Source organism: Monoraphidium neglectum (assembly GCF_000611645.1).
Source record: "Monoraphidium neglectum strain SAG 48.87 unplaced genomic scaffold scaffold00438, whole genome shotgun sequence".
NCBI classification, from domain to species: domain Eukaryota; kingdom Viridiplantae; phylum Chlorophyta; class Chlorophyceae; order Sphaeropleales; family Selenastraceae; genus Monoraphidium; species Monoraphidium neglectum.
The window spans coordinates 18,280-28,166 of record NW_014013190.1 but is presented as its reverse complement, the minus strand read 5'-3'; the positions used below and the strand labels follow the sequence as shown (position 1 = coordinate 28,166).

Below are 9,887 nucleotides of genomic sequence, written 5' to 3'. Positions count from 1 at the left end.
GCACGTGTTCTCAGACAGGTGGGCCCCTTGCCGACGACCCCGCGCGGCAGCAGTTCACACTCGCCATCCCATATGCATGCATCAACCTATGTCGTTTCATTGGCCCCAGCCCGCCCATCCTGGCAGTGTTGGTGGGGCAGGGACAGTGCTGGGTCTGCAATTTGCAGCCTCCTTCCCGCGGGCATTGCGACATGTTTGTGTGGAGGGTCGAGGTTGGCGCCGCAGGGGTGATGCAGCTGCTCACGCGACATGGCCCTCTACGTTGCCGGGGCTTTGCGAGATGGGCGCCTTGCAGCGCCGCGCGGCCCGCACGACGCCCTTTGCCTCTACCGTACTCCCTTTTGGACAAACACACACATACACACACATCAACACACACTCGATTATCATGCTCGCTCAACTTTGTACACGCCCACCTCCCGCCGCCGCCCTCATGCCCCTTCAGCTTCCAGCAGCTGCGCAACCGCAGCCCCGAGGAGCTGCGGTACAAGCTGAGCGTGCAGTTCAGCGGGGAGGAGGGCATCGACGCTGGCGGCGTCAGCAGGGAGTGGTACCAGGTGCGGGGGGTGGGGGGGATGTCGCTGCCGGGAAGGGCAGGGTCGGTCGTGCGCACACATGCGCTCTCATGCTCACATACGCATACACACACGCACACGTACACGTACACACATCAATACTCACACACACGCACAAACACACACACACACACACACAGGTCATGGCGCGTGAGATCTTCAACCCGGACCTGGCGCTGTTTGTGACAGTCCCCGAGGGCGGCACCACCTTCCAGCCCAACCCCAACTCCATCATCCAGAACGACACGGGGGTCTCACACCTCTCGTTCTTCTCGTGAGCCCGGCGGCCCCAACCCTTGGCCCACCCTGACGCGTCTGTTGGTCCGACCGTGTGGGGCAGGGAGCGCTCGCGCGCTGCACGCGCGCGACAGCCGGGTCGGGCTGCCTTGCAGGGCGCCAGTCTGCGGAGCCTTGGGCAACGCCCGCTGCCTGGCGGCGACCACCCCCGCGTTCAGGGCTTCTCCCTTCGGCTCTCTCACCCACACACGCACACGCACACGTGCAGCCGCTCACGCCGTGATGCCCCCCCCCCCTCCTCCCCCCTGCAACCCCCCAGGTTTGTGGGGCGTCTGGTGGGCAAGGCGCTGTACGACGGGCAGCTCATGGACGCCTACTTCACGCGCTCGTTCTACAAGCACATGCTCGGCCAGGTGGGGCACCTGGGCCCGCACAGGCGTAGGGGGCCGGAGGGGGGGAAGGGGGCCATCGCTGCTGTGTGATCGGGGCGGCCTCTGGACCACAGGCAAGCGGCATATCGGGGTGGGACTTGCAGGGCACGCTTGGACGATACCACGAATCAGTCGGCCTCCTGTACCTGACCCCTCTCCCCCTGGCTGCCCCGTGCCAGCGCCCTGCCCTCAGGCGCACGCCACCGATCCACGCAAACCCCCGCAGCCCTCATCACCCCGTCTGCAAGCAATCACTTACACACATACCCTCATGCACACACACACACACACACACAAACATGCACAACACATACAACACACGCAACCCCCGCCCCTTCCCCCCAGCCCCTGACATACGTTGACCTGGAGGCAGTTGACCCGGGTTACTACAAGAACCTGGCCTGGATGTTGGAGCATGACATCACCGGGGTGCTGGAGGACCTCACCTTCACGTGAGAGGGGGGGGTGGGGGCCTGGATGGAAGGGGGTGGCCAAGACCTGTGGAGCTGCGCCCACGCGCGCCTGGTGGCGGGGCTGCAGATGCGTGCACTCGTTCACCGGCCCCACAGTCTCCTCTCTCGCAGTCCTCAACCATTGCTGTTCCACAAGTAAACACACACACACACACACACACACACACACACACACACACACACATGCACACATGCACACACACATGCACACACACACACACACGCCCCCTCAGCGCCGAATCGGACTACTTTGGCAAGACCGAGGTGGTGGAGCTGGTGCCTGGCGGCAGGGAGCTGCGCGTTGACGAGGCCAGCAAGCGGCGCTACGTTGACCTGGTGGCCCGCCACCGCATGACAGGCAGCATCAAGGCGCAGATCAAGGTTGGGGGGCGCTGCGTTTTGGGGGGTCGTTTGTGTGTGTGTGTGCGTGTGTGTGCGTGCACGCGGGTGCCGGCGCGTGTGAGAGTGACGGAGAGAGACCGGGAGGAAGGGAGGGAGGGAGCCTGTTTGTGTGTGAATGTGATTAGAGATTGGGTTCGCAGGAGCTTGTTTGTTCACGGGACTGCTGAAGAGGGGGCGAACAGGGTGGGAAAGAGGGTGGGAGGGTGTGGGAAGAAGGGCTGACGAGGGGAGAAAAGGGTGGCGCCAGGCGATGGGGTGCCGAGCGAGCTGCGAAACGAAGCCCCAAGACCGACGTTGGAGGCTGCAATCACATGCCCGGCAATCCCGTCCAGAACCCGTCCGCAGCCGCTGTGGCCCGTGCTCGAGCATGCTGTGCCGCGACACACACACACACACACACACACACACACACACACACACACACACACACACACACACAACCAAAACCCAGGCGTTCCTTGACGGGTTCTGGGAGCTTGTCCCGCGCGACCTGCTGTCGGTGTTCAACGACCACGAGCTGGAGCTGCTCATCAGCGGGCTGCCAGACATCGACGTGGCAGACCTGCGCGCCAACACAGAGTACCAGGTGGGATAGGGGGCGGTTCGGGATGGGGGTGGTTGTGAGCGGGGGCGGGGCAGCGGTTCGCGGCTGCTTGCTTGCGGCGGCGTCATATGGGCATGTGTGTATGTGTGTGTATGAGCGTGGACAAGTGTTGGTTGATGAGTGACAGGCAGAAGCACGCGCGCGTGCACTCACATGAGTGCGCGCGCACGCCCTCACACGCACATACACAAACTCACTCACACACACACACACACACACACACACACACACACACACACACACACACAAAACACACAAACACACACAACCACACAACCACGCGCACCCTCACCCTTCCCAGGGCTACAGCCCCAGCAGCCCCGTGATCAGCTGGTTCTGGCAGGCCGTGGAGGCCATGGACAAGGAGGACAGGGCACTGCTTCTGCAGTTCGTCACGGGTGGGCAGAGAGCAATGACGGGAACACAGCCGCCCCCCCGGCCCCCACCCCCACCGCGCCGCCAGCGCGCGCGTGTGGAGCGCAGCCGATTTGGGGCCCTCCGATCGGGGCGTGCGCTCGAGGAGGCGCAAAAGCACATCAGCACACGCGACACGCACAACACGAACACAAGCACACTCGCACCCTGCACACACGCAAGCGCACACACCCACCACACCGCCCACTCTACACACCCTGCCCCCCCAAAGGCACGTCCAAGGTGCCGCTTGAGGGCTTCCGCGCGCTGCAGGGCATCAGCGGGCCGCAGCGCTTCCAGATACACCGCGCCTACGGCCCACCCGACAGGCTGCCCTCTGCCCACACCTGCTTCAACCAGCTCGACCTGCCGGAGGCAAAGGTGGGGGCGCATGCAACCTGCAGCATCTGCCACGCTCTCAACAGCCCTTCAGCAACAGCCGGCCTGCCAATCTGCCTGTTTGAAGGGCCGACGACGATCCTAGCCACCAGTTGCCAGGGGTGGCCTCAGGGTCGTGATCGCGGCAGCGGGCGTCCCTTTGCCCCGAGACGGCTCGCCGCATTCCGCCGTGGCGAGGCGCGGCAGCGAGGCGGCGGCAGCGTCGCTGGTGTGGGCTTCACCCCCTCCACCCCCTCCCGCTGGAGCGCCAGCCACCCTTGGAAATTTGGAATCCTGACCCCAAGCCCCCGACCCCCACCCCCAACACGCAGAGCCGGGAGCAGCTGGAGGAGCGGCTGCTGCTGGCCATAAGGGAGGGCCACACGGGCTTCGGCTACGCCTGATGACGGGGCCGCCGTGTCCCACTATTTGTTTTTTCGAGTGGTTTCGTGCCTTGTGGCTTCCTTCGCAGCTGTGTGTGACGCAGGGCATTGCAATAGGCAGATCGTGGGTTTGCTTGCTTGCGTTGTTGGCACCTGCATTGCGTGTTTGGGTGGGCGGTTAGGCTGCGGCGGCCTCCTGCGAGGGGCGGGTTGCCCTGCCGCGCCCGTCAGTGCGCGCTTGTGTAACAAAAGGATGTCAACGGAGGCCGTGGTTGGCTGCTGGCGTATGGAATTTTCGTTTTGCGCCTGAAGCTTTAGAGGCGCGCGGGGTCGCCTCCGCAGGCACGCTGCTTGGTCACAGGGGCAGTGCAGATGCTGATCTGGGCTGTGGTCGTGAGACGGTTGTGCTTGTGGTAAATTCTTGAGCCACAGGACACTCCCCAGTTGCATGTTCATGTCAGTGCAAAACATCCCGCTGCAGACAATGGACGCCTGCACCACACAGAGCACCTGTGCTGCCAGAGGACACCCACATAACTCAGGCATTGTCATTTCAGCTGGCCCTGTGGCTCTGATGGCACCCAGGGGCGGTGTCACCACAGGGAAACTGCCAAGCTAGCATAATACAGTCTTCCCCCACTACAGTGAACCATCCGGGGTCGGCGGCACGTTCGCTATAGCCGGCTTGTTCGCTATCGCGAATAGTGAAATTTGGCAGCTGCTGGTTCGCTGTGGCGGGGGACGTCACAAAATCCAGCATTTGAGGGCTGCTTTGCTCTGTATGCCAACAGCCACATATAAAGCAAGTGATATGTAATTAAAATCAGCTCAGAGTCTGTGGGGCCAAAGGGGTTGTAGGATGCCTGGAGTTTGTTGACCCTAAACCCTATTCGCATATTGCAACCTTCTGATGCACTGTCAGGTTCAGCCTTTTTGGCTTGACAGTGGCCTCTGCAGACATGGCTCAGCCCAGACTGTGAGCTCCGTCTGAAGTGTTAGCAATTGTTGCAAACGTCACGTGAAGATCACTGTGATGTGTCCAACTGAACCTGAGTCATGCCAGAGTGGGTGCCACTGTGGCGCAGATGACCGGTGACACTGGAGGGTCAGCCAGACCCTCCAGTTGAGCAGGGTGCGACCCTCATCAAGCTCAGAAATCAGCTTCATGAGCAATGGCCGATGCTGAAGTGAAAGGGGGTATGGTGCATATGCAGGAGCTGGTGCGTGGCTGCCTGCATGCACATGACCCACACATGGTGATGAGTGGGCCCGATGCAGTCCCAAAAGGCACTGACCACAGCGCGCCTGCATACAGTGAATCTGAGAGGCCTTGGGCGTTCGCTATAGCCGTAGTGAACATTCGCTGTGGCGGGGTGGATTTGTGTGGCGAACGATCGGGGGTAGCGGCGGCGTTCACTATAGGCAGCGTTTTCGCTATTGCGGGGTTCGCTGTAGCGGGGGAGGACTGTACTTCAAGCACATAGGTGCGCACAAAAGCAGTCAGCTACAGGGTTGAGTTTTTGGGTGCCCCTACAAACATGCATGGGTGCCTGATAAGTCGTGAACCAACCAACTCACAATAAAAAACGCCGTGTGTGCTGCAAACAAATCTTCAAGATATGCACAAACGAAGTCTGCCAAATTGCAACAGGCGTGTTTCAGCCTGTGACCACTCTTGCTGTAGGAAAACACATGCATGAAGCCCCGCGGGAGCGCTTGCGACAGGCACAGCAAATAAATAACACCATGAGCCCGCGCCTGTAGCATGGCCTGTGGCTCATCTCTGCTGAGTCGGGGGCGCCGTTGACGGCGACAGCGCCGGCCCTGAAGAAACCAAGGGAAGCGGAACGGGTACAGGCAGCCCTGGAGCCAGTGCAGCCGGCGCCGGACGAGGCGCAAGACGTGGCGCCAGCGCAGGCGACGGCCCAGGCGCGCGCGCTGTCGCGGGCGGCGGCGCCGCCGCCACTGGTGGCGGCGCGACCGGCAGCCGCACCACCGGTGCCAGCGCCGGCGCCGGGCTCCTTGCCTGCGCCTCCTTCGGCCCCGGCGCGGCAGCGACGCTTCCGGCTGTCTCGCCGCCGCCGCTGCCGCCATCATCGCCATAGCTGACGAGGCTGTCAAATAGCGAGTTCACAAACGCCGCCTGCTGCTGCGGCTGCAGCTGCTCCGGCTGCGGCTCCCGCCACTTGTAGCCGCCGCATGTCGGCATCGCCCATGCAAAGCCGATCTGGATGATGTACCGCTTTTTGTAGCCTCCGAGCGCCTTGGGCAGCTGCTTCCCCTCGTAACCACGGACGGCCGCCAGGTAGGCGCCGTCGCGGGGGGCGTAATCGGCGTCCGAGGTTGCGTTCTCTCGGTCCTTGAAGCCCCACTCGAACCGGCGGCCGAGCTGGCAGAGGGACAGGCAATTGCGGGGCAGACAAGGAGCAAATTGTGGGACTCTGATCTCCCTGGGTGGCAACGCAAATGCGCGCCCTAACAATACACCACATCGTGATTGGCCTTGCAGTGATCAAAAAAGCCGGCGAACGTGACGCCAAGCAGACCCGACAGCGCCGGGGTGGCACAGCCAACGCACAGCGACCCGACGCAGCTGACAACGCGGGCCTCAGCCCCAATGCATGGGGTTTTGCGCAGCAGGCGCCGGCCACCAGGGTCTGTCGCTGCTTCTGGGCAGCGAGGCCGTCCCACCTGGGTGACAAAGGCCATCCACCGCATGACACTGTCATGCTGTAGCTCCACACGCACAATCTTCTGCTTTTTGGGGTTGAGGGGTTGAGGGGTTGGGCAGGGAGGGGATGCGCAGAAGATGCACGCATGGCGCAGCGAGGCACGAGGGCACGGCGAAGGGCGGCGCCGCGCGTGCTGCGTGCGCTGTGCGCTCCGTGTCGACAGGTCAGCTTCAAGCGTGTCACTGCGGCCGCCGTGCCTGCCTCCACCGTTTGAGGTGCCCGAGGTGCCCCACCCAACCAAAATGCATCCACGACATGCAGCCAGTGGCGGCCCCGCCCCCCACTCTCCGGCGCCACGCCCTAGCGCCGCACCCCACCCCGACTCGGCACCCGCGCGCCCACGGCCGGCGCACCTCCCCCGGCTGCAGTGCGAACGCAGACGGGGGGGCCCTAACACACAACAATTGGACCAACAGCAAGCGCCCGGCGCCGCCCACCCCGAATTCGATGCCCCCCCATGGCGCCCTCCCTGCCCCCCACCCCGCCACCCAAGTTGCTGTGCGCGAGGCGGGCGCACCTCGCCCGGCTGCAACGCGAAAGAGGCCGGCTGGTGTGGCCGCCGCGCGCCGAGCAGCAGTGCGTCGTCATTGGTAGCGTTGCCATACGTGGGGCGGACGCCTTTGAGCTCGCCACCCGCGTGCCAGCCGATGAACGGGTCGTGCCAGCCGCTGGAGGGACGGCCGGGTGTGTTGGTTGGAGCGTGGAAAGAAATCAGCCGTGAGAGTTGGTGGCGGTTGTGTTGAGGCTTGGAATGCGGGCGTGGTTGGGGCAAAGCCTGAGCGCCTCTAACGCCGACTCTTGGAAGAAAGGGGTGTCACCTCGGGGGATTCCTGGGAGTCAGCAGGCCCGAGAGTAAGCAAGGCCGCGGGCGCGCCTGGGCGCTGTCCCCCAAAGGAGTAAAGTCTCGACCCTGGCAGCCAGGCCGCGCGAAGCACCGCCTGCAGCAGGGCTTGGCGCACCTCCCGCTGTGGTACAGCTCCAGGGCGGTGATGGGCCCATACTCCGCAAACGCCCACGTCTGCAGGATAGAAGCCGGCAGGGCGGCCGGGCCGTGCAGGGGGTACTTTGTCGGGGTCCACCGGTCGGTTTGCGTCGCAGACTGCTGATGTCACCTCGTGCACATCTCATCAACCTGCACACCCGTCCCACCGCAGAGGGATCATGGGGTGCCGCAGCCCTCTCCGCTGGCCACTGCCGCGGGGACACCGCCCTTAGGCTTGGCAGCTGCGCGTCCGCCTAGGGCAGCACGCTCAGCGCGCGTCGCGGGCTTCGGGCTCCGCGGCGGCCGCAGTCCCGGGGGTCCTTTCCCGCCCTGCGTCGCGCGTGTCAGGCCGCAGCGCCCCCCACCTGGTCGTTCCAGGCCGAATCGCTCATGTTGGCGCGGCCGTACAGCGGGCTGTATGATACCACTGCATCCCCGATCGCTGGATCTGGGGGAGGCGAATTGACGGCGGTTTGAGTGCCGCATGTTGCTCGACCCGGCTGCGCACAGCGACACGCAGCAGGGAGTGGCCCCGGGAAGCTCGTCTACACTTTTCGCATGGAGCCTGATGTCCTGATGGCACATTGAGCGGGTCGCTGCGCCGCAGCGGAGCAGGCAACGCCGGACAGCAGGAGCGCAGCACATCGGCACGTCATGGAGCGTGGGCAGCGGGTCTCGCGCCGCTGCGCACGGCCGCACGCAGGCTTACCTGCGCATTGGAGCTTCCACTGCGCATTAGCACCGTGCACACCCCAAACGCCCGTGATAAACAGCACCAGAAAGCGCGCTGGCTCCCAGGGCCGTGTGCGCATCCTGCCAGCGTGCGACGAGCCGAATAAAGTTGCATGAACCTTTTATGTCTGCTGCGCACACTTAGTTCTCAAGCCTCGCTGGAAGTCACCACGCGCACCATTGCAGTGGCGGATGGAAAGTGATACTTCACGATGAAGGTGTGAGACGGTGAAACTGGTAATCCAATACATCCATGTGTGCTACTGTGTATGCTGCCCTCAGCTGTCTGCGCAAACAGCCTGCCATCGGCATCAGTGTCGAGCTGTTGACCAGAACGCTGCACACCATCCTGACGGTCACAGCAACTGATGAGGCGATTGCGGCAAGCAATGTATCATGCTGCCAACATGTCAACCTTTGAACATAACGGCGAGGGCTATATGCAGGTACGCTTCATGTGCACACCCTGCTTGCGCGGCACATATAGGGCTGGTTCAGGTGTTTAAAAGAAAACACCGCAGCATCGGCGTGGACGAGGGCATGTGTGTATGGGTAGGCCCAGACATTCCTGACAATGCCCACTGTGCGCCTTTGACAGTCAGCTATAGGGTATGCCTCACCACGCGTGTACCCTACGCCTCCTCGCTGCTGCGCTGGCGACGACACCCGCCCGTTACTTTGGTGCTGACTGAGGTCCCTAAAAATACCTATCTGATTCGATGTGCGTCATGCTGTGGGAAATGGGTGCTGAGCTCTCAGAAATGCAGTGACCACGCTGCTCCACCAACAGGGACTGCCTGGCACCTGGGGCGACCAGCTGTGGGCGGTAGACATGCGCAGGCCTTGGGGCTAGCTGCATGGGTCTGAGCGGCCCTAGCCTTGCGTGCAGCTGTGGCGGCGCAAGTTGAGACTGGCCTGCACTGCGTGCGGCGCCAACGGAAGTATGGAAGTCGTTTTTGCGGCTGGGGATGATCTGTTGGGGCCCCCAAATTCATGAATGGACACCCTGTATGCGTGCAAATGCGGGTAACGAAAAAGAGTGCCTGAATTCTTTTTGTGTGGGCAATGAGGAATCTTGAAACGTGACATTTTCCGCAGCTTCTTCCTTGTGTGCCTGAACCATGTGTGCCCCCACCATCACAAGTTGTTTGCCAATAAAGGCCGGCCCCATGTGCCTCGCACCGCCTTCCTGCCAGCAGCCTCCGCTTCAGGAGCGTGCTGCGCCCACCAAGGCGCAGCTGCAGCAGCTCTTGAGCACCATTGCACGAGGACATCCTGCGCGGCGCCTTGCTTCACTTCACCACCTTTGCTGCGAGAGGGGCAGATGCCATCCGCCAGGTGATGGTGCCCGGCCCAGACCAGGAGCAGTTCTCATTACCTGGCATATGCTGCCCCTGCATTGCTCAAACCGTAGAAAAAATTCACCGTGGCATGCCTGCAGTGACGTTAAGCGCGTTACCGTGAGGCGCCCGGAGTGTTCACCACTGTTGACAACTGCACACAGCAGATGCAGAGTGCGCTCAAAGCGAGTGGGGTAGCGCCGC

General features: G+C 62.8%; 2 protein-coding genes across 2 annotated transcripts; one reads left to right on the top strand and one right to left on the bottom strand.

The window, feature by feature from the left end:
* Nucleotides 1-191: 191 nt before the first annotated feature.
* MNEG_3477 (E3 ubiquitin-protein ligase HUWE1) lies at nt 192-3,918 on the top strand (the record flags this gene model as incomplete). The annotated part of the gene is made up of 10 exons (XM_014048050.1): nt 192-199; nt 446-557; nt 716-849; nt 1,132-1,225; nt 1,589-1,695; nt 1,950-2,097; nt 2,570-2,704; nt 3,024-3,120; nt 3,369-3,517; nt 3,847-3,918. The coding sequence occupies 10 exons, from the start codon at nt 192-194 to the stop codon at nt 3,916-3,918; spliced, it is 1,056 nt and encodes a 351-aa protein (XP_013903504.1).
* A 293-nt stretch (nt 3,919-4,211) lies between these two features.
* Nucleotides 4,212-8,423, bottom strand: MNEG_3476 (hypothetical protein; the record flags this gene model as incomplete). The annotated part of the gene is made up of 7 exons (XM_014048049.1): nt 4,212-4,282; nt 5,800-6,286; nt 6,589-6,651; nt 7,147-7,297; nt 7,589-7,647; nt 7,977-8,059; nt 8,321-8,423. The coding sequence occupies 7 exons, from the start codon at nt 8,421-8,423 to the stop codon at nt 4,212-4,214; spliced, it is 1,017 nt and encodes a 338-aa protein (XP_013903503.1).
* Between the last annotated feature and the right edge of the window lie 1,464 nt (nt 8,424-9,887).